The 23,303-nt window shown below is 41.9% G+C and overlaps 1 protein-coding gene across 2 annotated transcripts in view; it reads right to left on the bottom strand.

Annotated features, from left to right (window-relative positions):
* The window catches only part of LOC122564384 (tudor domain-containing protein 7-like), a 123,672-nt gene extending 106,301 nt beyond the window's left edge, over positions 1–17,371 (bottom strand). The window contains exons 1-3 of one of the 2 annotated variants that reach the window (XM_043719169.1): positions 16,456–17,371; positions 3,479–3,698; positions 749–896 (exon numbers count right to left, since the gene is read on the bottom strand). In XM_043719169.1, the coding sequence (XP_043575104.1) occupies positions 749–896; positions 3,479–3,691 (361 nt within the window). In that variant the 5' untranslated portion in view covers positions 3,692–3,698; positions 16,456–17,371. Of the gene's footprint in view, positions 1–748; positions 897–3,478; positions 3,699–12,304; positions 12,323–16,455 lie in introns of those variants that run through there. The other variant, XM_043719178.1, reaches the window with a different exon arrangement.
* Between the last annotated feature and the right edge of the window lie 5,932 nt (positions 17,372–23,303).

The raw sequence follows: 23,303 nt of genomic DNA, 5'->3' as shown, positions 1-23,303 counted from the left end.
AGTCCTGCTAAGATTTGCTTTCCCAAAATGCAGCACCTCGTATTTATCTGAATTAAACTCCATCTGCCACTCGTCAGCCCATTGGCCCATCTGGTCAAGATCCTGTTGTATTCTGAGGTAACCTTCTTCACTGTCCACTGCACCTCCAATTTTGGTGTCATCTGCAAACTTACTAACTGTACCTCTTATGCTCGCATCCAAATCATTTATGTACATGACAAAAATTAGAGGACCCAGCACCGATCCTTGTGGCACTCCATTGGTCACAGGCCTCCAGTCTGAAAAACAACTCTCCATCACCACCCTCTGTCTTCTACCTCTGAGCCAGTTCTGTATCCAAACGGCTAGTTCTCCCTGTATTCCATAGGATCTAACCTTGCTAACCAGTCTACCACAGGGAACCTTGTTCAGATAACCAAAGTTTAGAACAAAAGCAATCACACAACACCGGATAAGTGTTAAATTATGGTCTTGACACAAATTCCCAAATGCAACTTATGAATGTAAAGTACTGTGTGAATGACCTACAGCACACAATAGATGCTCTGCCTCAAATCAGTTTCCAGGTGTTTATAGCCACAATCACAACCCCAGAACCCCACAACCTCTAACCTGCTGTAAAGGAGCATCAGGTGAACTTAGCATTTTGAAACTGTTCAAAATTCAGCTTCAGCAAAGTTTACACATCATTTTTTCCCCCAAAAGGATTCACTTTCCAAACAGCTGATAAAGGTTGAGAGTGACTTACCAACTTGGGTGGCTGGCAAAACACGCTTTAATCGCACTTGGGAATTTACCAATGTTTGGCCACCATGCCTTTTCTTGGGACTTCGCTGACGGGCCACCAGTTTAGCGATGTGTGCAATCTCACTGTTTACAGCAGCAAAACAAACGGTCTATGGATTAAACGAGAAAAAAATAAGCAAATTTCTGGAATAAAATGACATTCTTATACAAATTATATTGATGATTTCAAAAGCAACATCTAAAGTTTATATAAGCTTTCTGGAACTAAAAGAAAAGCTTTTTTTATCGTTTGGCATCAGAATGTGCATTTATGTCAGCTCCCTACATCATCATATTAAAAAACCTAACATGAGAAACTGGCGCTGGATAGGCCAGTTGAACCTGCTTTACCATTCAAGAATTATGTTTGATCTTGATTTCAATTCCACCTTCTCAAAATCTTCCCATGCCTGTTTGTACCCAAAATGTAATCAACTTTGCCTCAAAAATACTGCTTGACAGGCAAATCACACCATACAAAGTTCATCAGGTAGCAGAATAAAATGCATAACAGTGTTACATCCACAGATAAGGCGGGGGGGGCGGGGTCAAGAGGGTGGTGCTGAATCCCAACCCTCAACCTCATTCTCAACCCCCTCTTGACCTGCAACCTTCTTCTCGATCTCTCCGCCCCCACCCCCTCTCCGGCCTATCACCCTCACCTCCTTCCACCAATCGTATTCCCAACACCCCTCCCCCCCCTACCTTTTATCTCAGCCCGCTTGGCACACCAGCCTCATTCCTGAAGAAGGGCTTATGCGTGAAACGTCGATTCTCCTGTTCCTCGGATGCTGCCTGGCCTGCTGTGTTTTTCCAGCACCACACTTTTCATGCCCATTTATTTCCAAAGAACAAAGAACAATACCACACAGGAATAGGACCTTCGGTTCTCTGAGCCTGTGCCAACACATTTTGCCCTTCCATACTTAAACTATCTTCATTTACAGGATCCTTATCCCTCTCTTTCCTTTATATTCAGATATTTGTCCAGGTGTTTCTTGAATGTTGCTCGTGTCTGCTTCCACTACCTCCTCTGGCAGCACGTTCCAGGAACTCTCCACTCTGTGTGAAAAACTTGCCTCAAAGATCCATTTTGAAAGTCCACCCCCATGCCCGCTCGTACTTTGGACCTGTGTCCCCCCTAGTTATTGACCCCTCTACCCTGAGAAAAAGCCTCATACTTCACACTCTATCCATGCCATTCACAATCTTATAAACTCGTATCAGATAACCCTTCAACCTCCTGCATTGCAGTGAAAACAAATCCATATTTTCTTCACAGCTAAAATCCCCCATACTAGCCAAGATCCTGGTAAACCTTTGCTGTACCCTCTCCAAAGCATCCACATCCTTCTAGTAGTGTGGTGGCCACAACTGTATGCAAATATTCCAAGCTTGGCAAAACTGAAGTTCTATAAAGCTACAGCATAACTTGCCTATCCTTATACTCAATGCCCCTTCCAATGACGGCAAGCATGGTATAGGCCTTTTTTACTACCTTATCTACCTGTGCTCTCACCTTCAGTGATCTGTGGACCACACACCCAGATCCCTCTGCATATCAATATTCCCCAGGGTTCTGGCATTCACTATATAATTTCCACCTGAACTTGACCCTCCAAAATGCATCAACTCACACTTGTCTGGATTAACCACCATCTGCCGTTTTCCTGCCCATGCTTCCAACTGATCTGTATCCTGCTGTATCCTCTGACAATCCTCATTAACCGCAATTCCACCATTCTTTGTATTGTATGCAAACTTACTAATTAGACCAGCTACGCTTTCCTCCACAGCATCTACGTAGATCATGAACAGCAGAGGTCCCAGCACTGATCCCAATGGAACCCCCTTAGTCAAAACCCTCCCATTCCGAAAAACATCCTTCCATTGCTACCCTCTGTCTCCTATGACTACACCAGATCTGTCTTCATCTTGCCAGCTCACCCGAAAAACGATGTGACCTCATCTCTTGTACCAGTCTGCCAGGAGGGACCTTGTCAAGGGTTTTACTGACATCTATGTAGATAATATCAACCACTTTTCCCCACAATCATCTTTGTCACCTCAAAAAACCAGATGAAGTTAGTGAGGCATGACCTCCCATGCACAAAACCATGCTGTCTATTGCTAATAGGCTCATTTGCTTCCAATTGAGTATAGATCTTGTCCCTGAGAATCTTTTCCAATAATTTCCCTACCACCAAGTGAGGCTCATAGGTTTATAATTTCATGAATTATCCCTACTACCCTTAAACAATGGAACAACATTGGTTATTCTTCAGTCCTCTGGTACCTCACCTGTGGCCAAAGGGGACACACAGGTATCTGTCAATACTGCAGCAATTTCTTCTCTTGCCTCCCTCAATATTCTGGGATAGATCCCATCAGGGCTTAGGAAGTTTTCTACCTTAATACTTGATAAGGCACACAAGTCTTCTTCCTTTTTAAGAGCAACTTTCCTTAGAAATTCGACAGTCCCTTCCCCGAGATCATCCTCTACCAATTCCTTCTCTTCAGTGAATTTAGGACCTCATCTACCTCTTCTGGCTCCAAACACAGATTCTCTCCTTTGTCTTTGAGTGGGCCAACCAAATACTACATTGCAATTATCAGCACAGGTTCAATCACTGAACTGAGTGGCTGGAGAATAAGGAGTTGCACACAACAAAAAAAACTATAAATGTCTTACCTCTCCATTTTTATTAACTCCAAACGTGACAACTGAAGGAATGCTTTTCAAATAGTTCTCAAGAGTTGGAAATCCAAGCTGCTTATGAGGGATCACTTCACCCGTCAGTTGCTTATACTCTCCCTGCAGCCTTGTGAAAAGCACACCATCTTTGCTCGACTGCAGGACTGCTCGCAGCATCTTAGCCACCAGGTCCTTCTCTGCTTCTGTCATTTTTGACCTTTTAAGCCATAAATATTACACTTGTAAATATCAGCATACAAATTAAATACTTTAGATAAAAGATAGAACAAAAAGTTATGACAATTACATACTTTAGTTTATAAAGATCCTTTGCCAACTGATAAATTGAAATGTTTCAATATACAAATCCATCTCCAATATCTTTTGAAAATGATGGGAACATTTAATGCAAATTATCGGAAGTCATCACACGTTTCCTTTTTTTTTAAAATAGCTGACCATCATTTCTAAACAGCTATGCTTCTCTCCTGTACTAACACTGGCAACAAGGATCTCAACACACAGCGGCCATAGAAAAGGAGAAGGTAACCTGCTCTTTGATTTAATTAGATATTTCCCGATGCACATCTAAAATCCATTTACCTGTATCTAATTCATATTTAGGATAAACTGATGAAACAACAATCTACCAGTTTTAAATATTTACCTTGATCCAGCATACACACTCATTTCAATTAGAGTTACATTTTCATGTTATAAAAAAATGCTTCTTAATTCCACTCCTAAGTAACAATTGTATGCCATTTTTCAGGATTGTCTCCAGCAGAAAGAGAGCTTTGTACCTTTACCCTTTTGAATTCCTTTACTATTACTAGAATCTCAATTAAATCACCTCTCAAATCTTCTAAACTCAAATGAACACTGATTTATGCAATATCATCTTATGATAACCTTTAAAAGTCTAGTTTAATTATACTGAAACTGTGCTACACCCTTGCAATGCCAATGATACTTATGTTAATGATACGGCCCAGACTGAATGTAGTGCTCTGAATGGACAATTATGGCTGTGTGAAAGTGAGTACTGAAAATGCTGGAGATCAGAGCTGAAAAATGTGTTGCTAGAAAAGCGCAGCAGGTCAGGCAGCATCCAAGGAGGAGAATCGACGTTTCGGGCATAAGCCCTTCTTCCTGAAGGGCTTATTTGGATTGATTTTTTTTGTTTTGGCTAGGCACTATCTCTTGCTAACTTCTGCCTTGCTCTTCTGCAGTTCCATTTTGTTGATGGAAAATACTCTGTTTAGTCAGGCTGCCATTCAAATTCAATGACCGCACACTTCCCCCACATTGTCAGTTTATATCCATTTGCAAAGTCCTGCTTCCTCAGAACATAGAACAGTACAGCACAGAACAGGCCCCTTGGCCCACGATGTTGTGCCGAGGTTTAATCCTCATGTAATATATAATAACTTAACCTGCGCACCCCTCAACTCACCGCTATCCATGTGCATGTCCAGCAGTCGCTTAAATGTCCCTAATGACTCTGCTTCCACCACCACCACCGCTGGCAATGCATTCCAAGCATTCACAACTCTCTGCACAAAGAACCTACCTCTGATGTCTCCTCTATACCTTTCCCCTAATATCTTAAAACTATGACCCAGTGTACCCGTCAATCCTGCCCTGGGGAAGTGCGTCTGGCTATTGACTCCATCTATTCCTCTCATTATCTTGTATACCTCGATCTGGTCTCCTCTCTTCCTCCTCCTCTCCAGAGAGAAAACTCCGAGCTTATTCAACCTTTCTTCATAACGCAAGCCCTCCAGTCCAGGCAGCATCCTGGTAAACCTTCTTTGCACCCCTTCCAAAGCCTCTGTATCTTTCCTTTAGTAAGGAAGCCAGAACTGGACACAATATTCCAAGTGTGGTCTCACCAGGGACTTGTAGATCTATAGCAAAACCTCGCGGCTCTTAAACTTGATCCCCTGTTAATGAAAGCCAAAACACCATGCGCTTTCTTAACAACCCTAACCACTTGGGTGGCAACTTTGAGGGATCTATGTACTTGCAGACCCAGATCTCTCTGTTCCTCTACACAGCCAAGAATCCTGTCTTTAATCCTATATTCAGCATTCAAGTTCGACCTTCCAAAATGCATCACTTCGCATTTATCCTGGTTTAACTCCATCTGCCATTTCGTAGCCCAGCTCTGCAACCTGTCTATGTCACGCTGCAGCCTGCAATAGCCCTCGATACTATCAACGACACCTCCAACCTTTGTGTCATCTACAAATTTACTAACCCACCCCTCAACCTCCTCGCCCAAGTCATTTAGAAAAAATACAAAGAGCAGAAGCCCAAGAACAGAGCCCTGCGGGACCCCACTCAACACTGACCTCCAGGCAGAATACGTTCCATCTACAACCACTCTCTGCCTTCTGTCAGCCAACCAATTCTGAATCCAGATAGCCAAATCTCTCTGTATCCCATACTTCTTGACTTTATCAATGAGCCTACCATGAGGAACCTTATCAAATGCCTTGCTCAAGTACACACACACCACATCCACCGCTCGATCTTCATCAACCTGTCTTGTCACCTACTCGAAGAACTCAATAAGATTAAAGAGACATGGTCTGCCCGTCACAAAGCCATGCTGACTGCCTTGAATCATGGTACGCTTTGCCAAATAGTCATAGATCCACGGTGGCACAGTGGTTAGCACTGCTGCCTCTCAGCGCCAGAGACCCGGGTTCAATTCCCGCCTCAGGCGACTGACTGTGTGGAGTTTGCACGTTCTCCCCGTGTCTGCGTGGGTTTCCTCCGGGTGCTCCGGTTTCCTCCCACAGTCCAAAGATGTGCAGGTCAGGTGAATTGGCCATGCTAAATTGCCCGTAGTGTTAGGTAAGGGATTTGGGTGGGTTGCGCTTCGGTGGGGCGGTGTGGACTTGTTGGGCCGAAGGGCCTGCTTCCACACTGCAAGTAATCTAATCTAATCTAAAAAAAATCCTATCCCTCAGAATTCTTTCCAAAACTTTGCAGACCACAGAGGCAAGATGGATTGATTCCATTTGCATACTTCGATAAATTGTCTGTACTTTGATCCAACTCATTGATATGCATGTTTAAAAGCTAAGACCCCAGTACAGAACCACGTGTTTCTCCATTTTACATGTTGCTTGTTGCTGGTCAGTTTGAACATACTTCCCGAGATGGTATTACAAAGGTACATTTAAAAGGTTGTTTTGAAGCAAAACATATTCACACTTTTGAGCCATGAAAGCTGATTAAAATACTATCAAATTAAATTTAGACAATGCTTCAATGTTTTAAGTAATTGTTTAATCAATCTTGATATTCATAAACACTCCTAAACCATTATTTGCAAAGGTTACATTTCCTTGGAATTTGGCATATGTATTTCATATTGGATTCGTTGCTTTTAAAATTCATTCTTGGAAAGTCAGTGTCACGAGTAAGGCCAGTGTTTATGGCCATCATTATTTTCCCTCAATGTATTTGTTAAATTGTTCCCAGCATCTAGGTTTTGCTGGCAAAGTCAGCATTTAATGCCCATCCCCAACTGCCCGCGAGAAGATAGTGGTGCGCCACACTCTTGAACCACTGTAGTCCACGAGAAGCAGATACACTCACAGCACGGTTAGGAAGGGAGCTCTGGAATTATGATTCAGAAACAGCAAAGCTGTAGTCATTTAGTTCCAAATCAGGATGATGTATTTGGCTTGGACTGAAACTTACAGGTGGTGACTAAACCAGGACAGTTCGTGCGGTGAAGGTTTTTCCTTAACTATGGCTAGGGAGCGAATTGCCGAATTTCAGAAGACTGCTTTATCCCAAATACTTGTACACACTGGGGTAGTAACACATACAAATATGAAGACATGTTTCACGAGAGAAAGGAGCAAGAGCAAGCTTTTGCCAGACTCGATGCAGAGGAGTAACTGCAAGTTATTTTTAAATCATCTCACATGGATTTGGCGCAGTGCAAAATGTTCATGATATTATACAATAAATAAGGGATACTGAATTAACCAAGTCCGATCATAGCTGCTGCTTCTTGTATCTTCTGTGAAATAGCAAAAGAGTGCCAACTGACATTACTTCCACTCTATAAAATGGAGATGAAGCAAAACTTATGGCAAGATTTGCAACAAATAACTATCGAAGTGTTTGAAAACTGCAGCAGGTCTCATGAAATGCACCAAGTTAGGGGAAATTGAACATACAAATGATCTGTATGAAATCAACTGCAGACACCTACAGCAGCGTGGATTAACTAAAAGTCTCTGTTCAAACCAGGAATAACAAGGTCACGACATGCAGGCAATGATTCACATCTGACTTCATTTGATATGAATATTTGGCCCCTACCATGAATATTAAAGCTACAATTCAGGAGGTCACTTGGCCCAGTTTACAGATCCAGTTTTCTCAGAAGTCACTGTTAGCCCCACTCCTCTGCCTTAATCCCGTTGCACTGCAAATATTCTCGAGATAATTATCCAGATTTGTTTTGAAAGCCATGACGGAATCTACCGCTATGATCTCAGACAATGTATTCCCTCATCCCATCGCTGGTTGTTTCAGTACTCATTCTGTTCTGGGGGAAAATTCAAAAATTATGCAATTTCTATACTTACTTGCCTCAGTATTTTTATCATTTGATCTGATCCTGGTGACTTATCAACTTGAAATACAGCCTGTCTTTCTAATGACTGCTGTTAATCTATTTTTCGCCCTCTGCCTCAACTACATCCTCTTTCATATAATTTTGGCAGCACCTTCTTCCTGATAAAGACATGTGCATACTATTCATTTAACATTTCAGCCATACTTTGTGTCTCCAGGCTTAAGCCCTTTCTAGTCTCAAATTAGCCTTATTTCTCCTTTAATCTCCCTTAACTTTTTAATACTCCAAAAAGACTTCTTAATTTAATTCTTTGTTGGCTGCCAGTATTACTTGTTGGCCATCTTGATTACTTTCCTCACTGTCTTTCTGAACCCAGTTCTCACTTGCATTTATCAAACATAAATCATTATATGCACTTGTCTTCTGGTTCATCTTACCCTCCTCCCTTAGATAGGGACCTCTGACTTGGTTTGTCCTTCATCTTTCCCCCACATGGTATTGTGTTTTGACTGTACCCAAATTATTCTCTTGAAAGGAAACCCATTGCTCAATTAGTTTGCCTGTCAAACTTTCTTTCCAATTTATGGGAGCTAGATCTATTCTCACCCCAATGAAATTAGCAGTCATCCAACTATATTTTTACTCCAAACTGCTGGGCAATAAAGACACCATTATACTAAACTTAGATTACATATTGAAGCTACTATTGGTATTGTATTGTACAAATATGCACCTGCTTAACTGTTCAATTGCTGACTTCTGAACAGGTTTCTAAATAAAAAAAAATCAGCCGATCAGGACTATGTTATCCATCATGCAACTGACTAGTTTAAAGCTCACAAAAGCTGAGTTCAATACAAGCCAAGAGATTGACATTTTGACCTTTATCTGGCCAGTATTATGGTAATTTTGTTCCTTCATTCACATAGTGGCTACAAATATAAATAGGGTAACTTAGGTTAAAACTATTGGCTGAGCTGAATTGAGCGGGGAGTTGCCCTTGCAACCTTGAACACTGTATACAGATTCTGAACATCTTCAGTTTATGCAGCGATACTCTCCCATTCTGAATACCCTCCTCACTCCTGCTTTTCTCCAACCATCCTTCTCGCTCGTTCCCTCTTGCACATCCACCCATCCATGCTCATCCCTATTCTCACAGTTGCAACACATCCTGCCCCTTGCCTTTGCCCTCCCTCTACCTCCATTCCCTCCTTCTCAGTCAGTTTCCATAGTATCTTTCTCCCACTTTTCACCAATTTGGCCCTCCCTGCTCCCTCCTCCTTCCCAACTCCTCCATCTTTCCTTCGCCATCCCTACTCACCATCCATTTTGCATCTTTCCTCTCTTCCACCCCTCCATTCACCCCCTCACTCCCTTCCCCTTCCATCTACCTTTCTCGCTCCTTTCATCGTCTTTCTTCCTACCCTCTCACTTCCTGTCATCTCGTTCTTACCACTTCCTTCATCATCTCTCCTTCTTTCCTCCATACCTCATCCCCCCCTCCCCTTCCAACTACACTTCACCCTTCTGTTCCGGTTAATATTGCTATCTTCTTAAAATCATCAGGAAAAGCCAAATATGAATATGTAAAATAAAACCTGCAATTAGATGCACATATCTCATTCCATCATGTCAGCTGTTATAGGACCATACAATCTCCTACACAATCTAAGTTAATTCTATTGAGTCAATGATCTGGAAGCTCAGATAAATTTGTTTAACATTTTTCACCACAAATGGGGTAATTATCTCAAACCATTAATCAATTAAATTGAATAGCCAGATAAACCGAAAACACTGATTTGATAGATAATAGATTGAAAAAACTAACTCAAATTCCATCCGTATATCCTATGAATACAAATATAATGTGCATTTAGGTCAACTTTATACTTAAAACAATGGCATTGATTTAAAGAGTTTTCATCAATTTAATTAAAAGTGTCACCATTATTTGATGTTAGAAAACGATCCGAGTATTACAGAATCAGATGCCGTGGATGGAACTAACTGAATTCCTCTCAGAGGTAACGCCAAACTTCAAATGTGATGCAGCTACCTTCTCCCCAGTGCCACACCCCCCATTTATCTATCCACCCCAAAAGCTCCCAGCCTCATTCCTGATAAAGGGCTCCTGCCCAAAATGTCGATTCTCCTGCTCCTCGGATGCTGCATGACCTGCTGTGCTTTTCCAACACCACACATTCTGGACTGCAGTGGTAATAACCCTACTTTTGAGCCAGGAGGCCTGGGGTCAAGTCTCACTTGTTCCAGAGATGTGTAGTAATATCTCTGAACAGGTTGTTTAGGAAATAGTTTTCTTTTCAAATGCGAGATACACTCAGCACCTTTTGCAGCAGTTCAAAATGAAATAATTTCATCCTGGAAGTTTGATGACAGGTTGAAAAAAGAAAGCAAAAGTTAAAGTAACCTAATGAGCATTCCAGGTTTATTTTTAAGCTAAGTTCTGAGTAATGTATAAAAAGAAACACAGTTTGAGCATAAACAAAGAACTCACCCATCATGTTCATGTTTGAATTATATATATTGCCTTTTAAAAATCTGTATGCAGAATGCAAAAGTATTATATTACATTTGTCACTTAAGTGGTTAAACTACTTGATCTAACTATAAATAAATTGTTAAGTGAAAGCTTTAAATTTAAAAAAGCTGGTCTAATATATGGAATTGTGTTGCATATCTACATGAGGAAGTGGGGAATAAAATGTTGGAAAGGTAGTCCCAGACCAACCAGTCCTGTCCAAACGCAACATGCTTGCTATTTGTAAAAGAAGAAAAGACGGCAAGGAGGACATCGGTGTAGGAGTGGGGTGGAAAGCAAAACAGAAGTAACAAACAGCATTCTCCTGCAGCTGAGAGCAACAATCCTGAAGGACATGTTGCATACTCCGTACCAGACTAAGGCATATCTCTCAGCAGCTACAAAGGAACTTAGAAAGGGAAGGGCAGAGACCATGCACATATTTAAAACGGAGATATTTAGATTCTTAAACAATTGGAGAATCAAGTGTTAGAGGAAAAGAGCAAGAACATGGATGCGGGAATGTCATGAGCCATGATCGTATTCAACGGCACAGCAGACTTGAGGGGCCAAGTGGCCACCCATTTTCATTTCTTACGGTCTTATAGGGAATTCGAGTTGCAGTAGCTCATTTTGCAGCAAACAATGAAATTTGGATCAGAAAGGAGATGATACAGAAAGCCTATCGGGAGTACAGCTTTAAGTTAACATACAGGAGAAAGCCATGACTGCAGGTGCTGATGAAGTCAGAGCCGAAAAGGGTGGTGCTGGAAAAGCAAGGCGGGGGGGAGCATGTAGGCCTAACAAGGGAGGGAATGGGCTCTGCTGAGTGCATTAGGGTGAGGAAAATAGAACTTTGGTGCTGGGTCCTATTTCAGGGACCGCAATTTCCCCCTCCCACATGATCAACAATGCCCTTCAACACATTATCTCCACTTCCTGTTCCTCCACCCTCAAACCCCACCACTCCAACCGCAACAAGCATAGAACCTCACTAATCTCCAAATGCAACGCAATACCATCTGCCACTTGCACTACCTTCAGTCAGACCCCACCAAAGACATATTCTCCTCCGCAGCCCAATCTGTATTCTGCAGATACCATTCCCTCCGTGACTTCTTTGTCAGCTGTACGCCTTCCATCAACCCACCCTCCATTCCCGGCACGTTCCCTTGCCACTGCACATAAAACCTGCGCCCACACCTCTGCCCAATGCCCTCAAGAATTTTTTCACATCCTGCAGAGATTCCTGGTCCGCCTCATCTATTGCGTCAGTTGCACTCAATGTGGTCTCTTCCACCACAGGGAGCGAGTAGGAAAACATGCAGAGCATTGGGACGCAAGCACCGACTCCACAGCCCTGTGGCTAATCACTTCAACTTCCACTCCCACCCCATGCAAGGACATTATCAGTGTCACCCTTTTCAACTGTAAGTTAATATATAGCTAAAAAACTAACATAGGAAATAAGACATTGGCTTTCGTGAGACACTAGGAGACAGTGAGGTCTGCAGACGCTAAAGATCAGAGTTGAGTGTGTTGCTGGAAAAGCATAGCAGGTCAGACAGCATCCGAGGAGCAGGAAAATCGATGTTTCAGGCCGGAGCCCTTCATCAGGAATGACTTTGAGAGATAGTAACAATTCTGGGACAAAAACCAGTTGTACCAATGGGATGTGTTCTGCCTGAATTGAAGTCCTCCTGGAAAGGATAAAAAGGCAAATGGTAAATGTTATAAAATTACCCAGAGGGAGGAGGGATCTACAGAAACATCAGTTTCATGTAATAAAATAGGTCAAGAGAACATAGAAAAAAATAAAGGAGAGCATTAATGGCTTAGAGAAACAGTGATAAGACTGCAGTCTAAAAAATGTTACAGAAAATGAGAAGACATGACAAACAGATAAATTTGAAATGGTACTTGTGGAAAGGAAGAATAAAGAGGTCACTTGGGATAAAAGTATTTCACACAATTATTTGGGAATTTGGATTTTTAAATTAGAGGCAGATGGAGTTTGATTTAATTAAGAGTCATAAATGCCTACAGTACAGAAAAAAGTCCTTTGCCCCATAAGTGTACCAGTCAAAAACAAATACCGAACTATTTTCATCCCATTTTCTTGTTCTTAGTTCATAGCCTTGTACAACCTGGAGTCACAAGTACACATCTACACAATTCTTAAATGTTACAGGGTTTGCTATCTTTCACAGGCAGTGTTCCAGATTACCACCACACTGGGTTTTTCCTTGCATCTTCTCGAAACCTTTTGCCCTTATCTTAAATATACATATCCCTGGTTATTAATCCCAACACCAAGGGAGAATGTTTCACTCTGTCTACTCAATCGATACCCCTCATAATTTTATACATGAGCTGAAAAATGTGTTGCTGGAAAAGCACAGCAGGTCAGGCAGTATCCAAGGAGCAGGAGAATCGACGTTTCGGGCATAAGCCCTTCTTCCTGAAGAAGGGGTTATGCCCGAAACGTCGATTCTCCTGCTCCTTGGATGCTGCCTGACCTGCTGCGCTTTTCCAGCAATACATTTTTCAGCTCTGATCTCCAGCATCTGCAGTCCTCACTTTCTCATAATTTTATACATCTCAATCATGTCTTCTTTCTGTCTTCTCTGTTCCAAGAAAAACAACCCCAGTTTATGCAATCTCTCTTCATAAGGAAAACTCTTCAGCCCAAGCAATATCCTGGTAAATATCCTCTAGCCATCTCCAGTGCATTGTGGATTCCTCATCTGCATACAAAACTCTAGCTGTGGCCTAACCAATGTTTCATATGGTTCCCACAACTTCCCTGCTCCTAAACCCAATGCTTGGCTATTCAAAGGAAGAATCCCTTATACCTCCTTAACCACTTTATCTACTTTCGCATGACATGAGGGGACTATGCACATCAAGATTCTTGGTGTTCCCAGGATCTGACTATTCATCATGTCTTGTCTTGTTTGTCCTGTCCAACTGTATCGCCTCAAACTCATCCAGATTGAAATCCATCAGCCTTTCCAGCTCGCCGATCTACATCCTTCTGTAACCTCAGGCTATCCTCCTCGGTATCAAGCACCCCACCAACTATCATATCATCTGCAAACTGGCTGACCAAACTTCCTACTGTAAAGAGTAAATCATACCGTACACACTTAGACATTACATAGATAAACACACAGCAAGAATCCCAATGCTGATCCCTGCAGTACCCCACCAGCTACAGGGTTCTAGCCACAAAAATACTCAAGCATCACCCTGTTTCCTGCCACTAATGCAATTCTGGATCCAATTAGATAAATCTCCTTGGATCCCATGGACTCATATTCACTATCAGTTTCCCATGAAGGATCTTATCTAATGCCTAATTTAAGTCAAAATAGATTATGTCAACTGTGTTGCCTTCATCTATACAGTGTGGAGGTGAGATTTGTGTATTTAAAAAGGGTAAAAAATAATTTGAGAAGATGACCTAAATACATGATTTTCAGGAGAGCATGCAACTTAATGTCCAGTGAGATACCTGATGTCTCAACTGACAAGTGTTATATTGCTGAATGTTTGACATGCAGAAAAGCAAGTGATCAGGGACACTGGAAGTTTCGCTTGTGTTCAGTTCAGAAGAATCAGGTTTCAGATTCATGCTAGCAGAAGAATCAGGGCCTCAGTTCAGCAGAACAATTTCATCCTAGCAGCAGGACAGTGTGTTAGATTTATAGAAGCTCCAGGTTGTGAGTTTTCTTGACTATCAGCAAAGAAAATGATTCCATGCCATCCAAACTGGAAAGAAACCTTAAAACTCTCCCATGAGCATTTCTCAGAGGAAAACTGGAAAGAGTCAGTAAAATGAAAAAAATGTAAGATGGGCACGATTATTTTCTGGAATTGAACAACTGAAAGCTGATATTGCTAAGAAAAGATTGGACCTATGTTTTTTGCTGTTTATGTTAAGTTCACTTCAAACTGACTTGAATATATACAGGTTTCTTTTTTATCTTTTATTCAGTAAACATGTAGTCTTGGTTTAAAAGAACCTTGGCAACCTTGTGTGAATATGTTCAATCACTAATCACCATGAAAAAACAAAAATAAAATGTATGATGTGTCAAACCAGATTTAATTCTGGAGTGACAGAAGCAGAAATTAAATCAAGACTATGCTTTATTTCTCGAGAGTAACAATTAAAACTAAGGAAGTTATGGTAAACTTATATTTAACTCTAATTCTGATTATCTAATAAAAATAGGCCCTCTCAGACGAGATCTGAACTTGAAACTAAGTTAATATACAGGAAACACTTGAGTTCAGTTTCACATGACAAACGTCAGACAGCTGGGCAGGAATTACGCTGTCAATTGCATGTAGTAAACATGCAGCAGCAAGTACTACAGGGCTTGTTTGAAGGCTGAAAGCATTTGACTTTCACTTTCATTTCCTTGTCAAACATATTTCGGTCACCAAAGACTGCCTCTCACAATGTATCCTTTAGATGAAAGCTTGTTCCTGTCATGGACTCTTGCTGGGATGAGAACTGGGGAACTACAGAAAGACACATTACCTAAGGAGAGAGAGCTTTGTATTATAAAACTCAATACCCATAAAGTCAGTATAATATCAGGCCTTCTTTCCTCCTGTCAAACAATAACTCCAAGATTATTCTGAAATAGTAAGATAACCCTGGCTTTTCTTCACCTCTACAACAGTTTACGTAAACCCAGCTCCTCTGACAAGGACAAAGAGATAACAAATATATTATTCACAAGATTGAGATCATTATTTCAGCAGTCATTCCTTCTTCATCATCCTTCCCCAAGCCAGGTTCAACTGAGGTCTGTCAATGTCTTATCCATGAAAGCACATCTATTTGCAGGTCTCCTATTCACCTTCTCCTCTATCATTTGTACAGATCTACTTTCCATTCTATCATTGCAACTGTGTTGACAACAAATGATAGTTAACAACGTTCATTCCACTAGCACATCCCACCTCCCTTTCCAAATGCTGTTAACCACCACACCCCACACAAAGATGTTTCTAAAATAATTTAGCATCCAAGAGTGACTACTGTGTGAAGAAGTTCAGTCTCCCTTGGAATATGCTGAGATGAAAGTAAATTACTACTTGTGTATAGTGCTGCCTCTACATTTCAGAAATAGTTTGCATTTCCCAATCCAGCTTAAGCAATATTGCCGTTTCCCATCCAAACGTGTAGCATTGCAACTCGTTGATCACACATAATCCATTATGGCCACAATCAGTGAAGCCGATCAGTGTAGGGGGTTGCACAATATATTGCTTTTTCTTTAAAAAAAAACTTTACATTTACGCTTAGCTTGAACAAAATTTGAGAAACTTAAAATTGTAAAAGAACAGCAAAGCAAGGGCGCAACTTTTGGTTACAGTCGACCTCTGGTTATGAGGTCCTCTCTTGGATTAGCCCAATTTCAGCCACTTTCTGGTAAACAGAAGGGGGGACACCCCCCCCTGCCAGCACTATCCTTTCTTCTTGTACTTCTTATGCACACTCTGGTGCCTTGCCCCACTTTTTTACTCTCTCTCTCTCCTTGTTTTCCCTAACCTACACCACTTCTTCCAGAGTTGCTGCGCCGCTCTGCCCATGGATAAGCCTAACAACCCGGTGCACCCCAACATTCCGCCACTCTTGCAATCCCACCCTCCCCGTACGTCCAGTTACCGGCCCCCTCCGCTAGTATCCTGCCCTCGCCGGTAGACCCCGGGCTCTGGGATACCTCCCCCCATATCGCCCTATGTTGTGGCAGTAGACCCACTCCCCGTCCTGAGCCGGTGCGCCCGGTTACTCACAGCCGTGCGCAGCCCTGCGCTCGCGCCGCCGCTCGCTCTCTGACGGTTGGACCCTTGCTGGAGCCACCGGCGCACGCATGCGCACCAAGCGCTGCCAGGACCCACGCCTGCGCACTGCGGCCCGAACGGGCACCTGTCGTCGTGTGCGGGAGGTGGCGCGGTGGGTGTAGTCCTGCCTCTGAGCCAGGGAGGGCCCGGGTTCAAGTCCCACCTGAACCACAGGTGTGGCATAACGTCATCGAACAGGTTGTTCGGAAAGTCAAGGTAAAGTTACCACCGATCTTGCCACGTCATTGTACTGCTGCCCCGTTGAAGACATGACTTTGGTGGACATGGGGTGAGAGATTGAGAAGGAAACTCCTTCATGCTAACCTCAGACGGTGCAGGAATTGAACCAACATTGTTGGAATCATTCTGGGTTAACAAACTGGCCAAGTTACAAGCTAAACCGGATCAATAGCATGTTCAGCTGCAATATGGATGGACCAGGTGTTCATGCCAATTACTCTTGGACCCAAGTCCCAGGACAAGACCTTTGTTGATCATCAAGTTTCTTTAAAAAGAGAGGCAAAGGGAATATTGCTTGTTTGACAGTCAAGAATCATTGAATCAGACAATAAAGAGTAACAATGGAGGATACAGACTAGTAAACTGGGTAGACAGACTTCGCAGATGAATTCCAATGCAGAAAGGTGATTCATTTTGACTGGAAGAATGAGGTGAGACATTATGTGGACAGTTTTGATAAATTGGCATTGTCCTCCTCAGAGAAGAGGATATTTTATTATGGTGCTCAAAACCATGAAGGGCTTAACAGTTAAAGAGGGAAACTGTTTTCAAGGGTAGAAATGTCAGTATCCAGAAATAGACTTAAGGCAAAAAGCACAAGAGCCGGAGGAGACTTTTTTTTCACAACATGTTGATATGATCCGTAATGCACATCGAGAAAGTGTGGTGGATTGGTTCAACATTAACTTTCAAAAGGAAACCTGATGAATACTTGAAGGGAGAAAATGAACAGGGTTGTGATGAAAGGTCAGGTGTGCAACTAATTAGCTCTTCTAAAGTGTGGACCAGATATGTTTTTCTGCGTTTTACCATTCTATGATTCTGAGCTACACTTTTATTGTAAAGCCCCAAGTCCAGCATCATAAAAGCTCACTTCATATTGACTTATCTTTCTCCAAACACTTTTCAATTTAGGAAATTGACCTTTATCTGTGTTTCTCGAATTACAAAAAAAAACTGATCTTGGTAGTCAGCCAGTGTCACTGTTGTAAATACAAAATAAATTTTATGAGCTCAGCTGGTCTAGCAGTGAACTGCTGACCTGTACAGATTAGGAAGAAAGGAAGTTTGATCCCACTGTTTGTTGAGTTTGCTCATTTCAGCTCGGATGCTGAAGGAATGTGATGATCAAGAGATTGATGTTTGCCCTGCTGCTGAACATTTATATAAGTAATTTGATCTTGGTTGCAGTTAATACTGAGGAGAATTATAGCACAATACCAGATATTAAAATTTCCCAGATTGGGAGTGCAAATGCTACATAAACTTTAAAATAGTTAAATGAAAAGTAATGAATTTTGGTAGAAGGTATGATGAGGCTGAACAGAACTTGGAAAATAAAAATCTAAATAGGTAGAGAGAAGTTACTTTGGGGTTACAGATTCACAAATGATTACACATTGATAATGAAAGAATTCAAGTGAAATGTTGGAATTCATTTCAAATGAAATTGAATTATGAAAATATACAGGTCGGGGATACCATTTGGTCTATTTGGGAGAATTAGTCCCACGACTGTCCATTTTCCCAATAACCCTGTAAACTTTTCCTAGTCAAGCATTATTCAATCCTCATTTGAAAATTACAATTTGATATTTGATATATCTTTTTAGGCACAATCAACTCAGCGCAAAACAATTGTTTCTGCATTTCACTTCTGGATCTTTTGCCAATCATCTTAAATGTTTATCCATTGGTTACTGACGATCCTCCAAATGGAAGCAGTTTTTCCTTATATAAAGAAACAGCAGGGAATTAATGTACAGAATGTTGGTTAAAGCACTGATGGAGTTCTATGCTCTGTTGTGATCTTTATATTACAAGAAAGTGTATGAGCCATTAGACAAATTTCCAAAATCATTTACTGTGAGAAAATATGCATTTATATAACACCTTCAATGGAGTAAGGTATCTCAAAGCATACAACAGCAATGATGTTAAATAAAATTTAATATCAAGCTATGTAAAATGATTTTATTAAAAGAGTTAGATTTTAAAGAACATCTCTTTTTCTTGAAGAATAAAAGTTCAGGATAACCGATAAAAGCAGTTCAGATTTTTGATAGGACTGCATAATATAAACATCATGAACATTTTTACACTTGTACGTAAATTTAAAGTGGGAACAAAGTGCGGGCTGCAGATGCTAGAGATCAGAGTCAAAAAGTGTGTGGTGCTGGAAAAGCACTGCCAGTCAGGCAGCATCTGAGGAGCAGGAGAGTTGATGTTTCGAGCATAAGCTCTTCATCAGGAATGCCTTGAATCTGGTAAATTTAAAGCAGCAGGTCAAAATAGAAGATTATCGTACAAGATAGACAACAAGGGAGTCATGATGTGGAGATGCTGGTGGACAAAGTTAAAAATCACACAACACCAGGTTATAGTCCAACAGGTTTAATTGGAAGCACTAGCTTTTGGAGCGCTGCTCCTTCAATAGATAGCTGTGGAGCAGGACTATAAGACACAGAATTTATAGCAAAAGATAAGTGTCATGCAATTGAAACGATATATTGAACACCTAGATTGCTGTTAAGTCTTTCATCTTTTAGAAAGGGTTGTGTTCACTTCATTAATTTATAAATCCCAGAATTCTTTAAAATTACGTTTGTGAGATAACTTAAGGTTTGAAAGAAAAAGGTGACATCTCAGCTCATACAATTTATTAATGGTGTGAGGTTAGATGTATCTGTATCCCAATCTTGAGTCAGATTGGTTCTATTTCCAAAGCAGGAATTTGCATTTGCAGAATTGTATTTGCAGATATATTCTATTTTGCTCAAAAAGCACACAATCTGCAGGCAGTCAATGCAGGCAGTCAAACTGTGTAACATTTTATAAATTCCCACTATGGAAATGTAAATAATCAATTATTGGAATCTATTATTAAAGAAGCAGTAATGGGACATTTGGAAAGTTAAACCACAATCCATCAGAGGCAGCATGGTGTTTGACTAATTTGCTAGAGTTCTTTGAAGATGTAACAAGCAAATTGGATAATTGGGTCCTGTAGATGTAGTATATGTGGACTGCTGGAAGACATTGAATCAGCGGCACAAAAAGTTCAATACATAAGGTAAGATCACATGGAGTTAGGGGTTATATATTAGCTTGGATAGAGGATTGATGAACCAACCAGAAAGTAGAGCATTGGGATAAGTCGGTCTTTGTTAGGTTAGCAAACTGTAACTAGTAGGTCAGATAGTCATACAGCATGGAAACAGACCCTTCAGTCCGACCGTCCATGCTGAACATAATCCCAAACTAATCTAGTCCCACCTACCTGCTTCTGGCCCATATCCCTTCAAACCCTTCCTATTCATGTATCCATCCAAACGTCCTTTAAATGTTGAAATTGTACCCGCATCCACCACTCTGTCAGGAAGTTCATTCCACTGGCAAACCACCCGCTATGTAAAAAAATTGCCTCTTATGTCTCTTTTAAATCTCTCTCCTCTCACCTTAAAAATGTGCCCCCTAGTCTTGAAATCCCCTATCCAAGGGAAAAGACAGTTACTGTCGGGTTGAGCAAAAATCTCAATCGTTTTGGGAAGATTCCCTACCATCTAAAACAACTGGACTTCTACCAGAGTCTTGGAGTTTTTTTCTCAAAAGAAAACCCCAGCAGCTAAACTACGCTGGAATATACAATCACAAGGACAATTTGTCTGGAAGCTGGGGAAACCTATTCACACCTAGGCCCGACAAGAACAATGAACTAATCTTTATGACAAACTGAATTCAGACAAGATGGAGTCTGCACAAATTCCAAGACCTCCAACTTCAATGGATTTTCAATCACATAAACACAGGGCATTCCATACAACCAAGACACCTGTTCATCCCTGATGGAAAAGACATTTGCAACTAATCTTAACTATTAGGAAGCCAGTTAACGTCAAAAGGGGAACATTAGAAACACAATGGCAACACAGATTTGAGAGGAGATAACGGGGCACACAGTCTGTTTAGCTGCTAGCCCTGATCTGGGAGAGAGAGACAGCCTTTTCCAACATCAGGCTCCTGCAGAAATAGCTTCACCACAGGCTGTACCTGAACAAGCAGCTTTAGAGCTAAGAACCACAGGGGTTCAACTGAGAAAATGAATCCGGAAGACAAACCAAAAGCATCATCGCAACAAAGGACATCCGAGAGAATAGGAAGCTAACCAAGTGCTCTCCAAAAATGAGCTTCAGACACGGGCCTCTTCCAAACCAAGAGAACTGACAGCAAGAATCTCAGCGACTGGATGCACTTTAAAACATTTTCCCGATGGTGAGCTGAAATTCTCAAGACGAAAGTGAGGACTGCAGATGCTGGAGATCAGAGTCAAGATTAGAGTGGCGCTGGAAAAGCACAGCAGGTCAGGCAGCATCCGCTGCCCCAGCTTCCAACCTAGCTAGCAGGGAGGGGAAGGCAGGTGGTGACAGTGCAGGGACCCCAAAGGTATGAAGCCTGAAGAAAGTGTCTGATTAAAACTGTTGTTTAGCTTTGAACAGTGTTTTAATCTCCGTTTAATTTGATGGTGTATGTAATTACTGTTTTCTGTAGAACTGTCAATTTCACTGTTTTATCGCATTTGCCTTTTTTATTTCTCGTATTATATTTAACTTTTTGTAGTTAAATAAAAGCAGAGATGCTTTTGCCCTGAAACACCTGTCTACCACCTTCTTCATTTCACATTCCCTCCATAAGTCCAGTGTCAGAATTAAGGATCTGGGGGTGATTCGAGCCACCTAAAAAGCAAATTACTAAGCTCAAACCAGAAACCCAAAGCTACCATTAACTCTATCTATATGTTTCAGTATTTCACAAATATCTATCAGGTTGCCTCTCAATCTCCTATGCTCCAGTGAAAAAAGTCTCAGCTTATCCAGCCTTTGCTTATAACTTAAGAGTCACAGAGATGTACAGCATGAAAACAGACCCTTTGATCTAACTCATCCATGCCGACCAGACATCCTAACCTAGCCTAGTCCCATTTGCCGGCATTTGGCCCATATCCCTCTAAAATTTCATATTCGTATACCCATCCAAATGCCTTTTAAATGTTGTAATTGTACCAACCTCCCACCACCCGCTCTGGTAGCTCCATACATGTACCACCCTCTGTGTGAAAGTGTTGCCCCTCGGTCTGTTTTATATCTTTCCCCTCTCAGGCTAAACCTATGCCCTCTAGTTCTGGTTTCCCTCACCCCAGGGAAAAGACCTTGTCTATTTATCCTAACCATGCCCCTCATGATTTTATAAACCTTTATAAGGTCACTCCTCAGGCTCCGACTCTCCAGGGAAAACAGCCCCAACCTATGCACCCTCTCCCTTTAGCTCAGATTCTCCAACCCTGGCAACATTTTTGCAAATCTTTTCTGAACTTTTTCAAGTTTCACAGCATCCCTCCAATAGGAAGGAGACCAGATTTGCACACAATATTCCAAAAATGGCCTAACCAATGTCCTGTACAGCTGCAATGTGACCTCCCAACCCCTGCAGTCATTGCTCTGACCAGTAAAGGAAAGCATACCAAACCCTTTATCACTATCTTATCTACCTGTGACTCTGCTTTCAAGGAATTATGAATCTGCATTCCAAGTTTTTTTTTCAAAAATATACTTTATTCATAAAATTATTTGGATCTCTATACAGTTGGTCATGCCATTCTTGTGCACACATTACATTGCTTTACATACAGACATCAAAATTTATTTTTCCTATATACAAGTCTGTACATTTACTATCCAGCTCTTCTGCTGAGGTGTCAGCGGAGCCCAAATGACTGCGTGGCCCCCCTGTTCTTCTTCGGCAGGCAGACGTTATACGGTGGTCTTTCCCCACCGTGCCTTGGCGGCAGCTGCCCTAAGCTTCAGCGCGTCCCTCAACACGTAGTCCTGGACCTTGGAATGTGTCAATCTGTAACACTCAATCGGGGTCAACTCCTTCAGCTGGAAGATCAACAGGTTTCGGACCGCCCAAAGAGCGTCTTTAACCGAGTTGATGATCCTCCAGGCACAGTTGATGTTCATCTCGGTGTGCGTCCCGGGGAACAGACCGTAGAGCATGGAGTCCTGCGTCACGGTGCTGCTCGGGACGAACCTCTCCAGACTTCTTCTGCATAGGCACATTCCAGAAGGAGATGTGTGACAGTCTCATCCCCCCTGCAGCTGCTTTGAGGGCAACGTGTGGTGCGGCAGAGAGTACGGGCATGCATAAAGGATCTCACAGGCAGAGCCCTTCTCACCACCAGCCAAGCCATGTCTCGGTGTTTGTTGGACAGTTCTGGCAATGAGGCATTCTGCCAAATGACTTTGACAGTCTGCTCAGGGAACCGCTCAATAGGATCCACTCTCTCCTTTTCCCGAAGGGTCTCAAGGACACTACGTGCTGACCACTTCCTGATGGACGTGGTCAAAGGTGTTTTTCTTCAGAAACATCTCCACGAAGGACAGGTGATACGGAACAGTCCAACTACTTGGAGCTTTCCGCGGCAGCGAGGCCAGGCCCATCCTTTGCAACACCGGGGACAGGTAGAACTTCAGTACGTAGTGACACTTGGTGTTTGCGTACTG

Source organism: Chiloscyllium plagiosum, chromosome 2 (assembly GCF_004010195.1).
Source record: "Chiloscyllium plagiosum isolate BGI_BamShark_2017 chromosome 2, ASM401019v2, whole genome shotgun sequence".
Taxonomy (NCBI): Eukaryota; Metazoa; Chordata; class Chondrichthyes; order Orectolobiformes; family Hemiscylliidae; genus Chiloscyllium; species Chiloscyllium plagiosum.
Note: the sequence above shows the minus strand (reverse complement) of the source record. Positions and strands in the feature narration are given on the sequence as shown.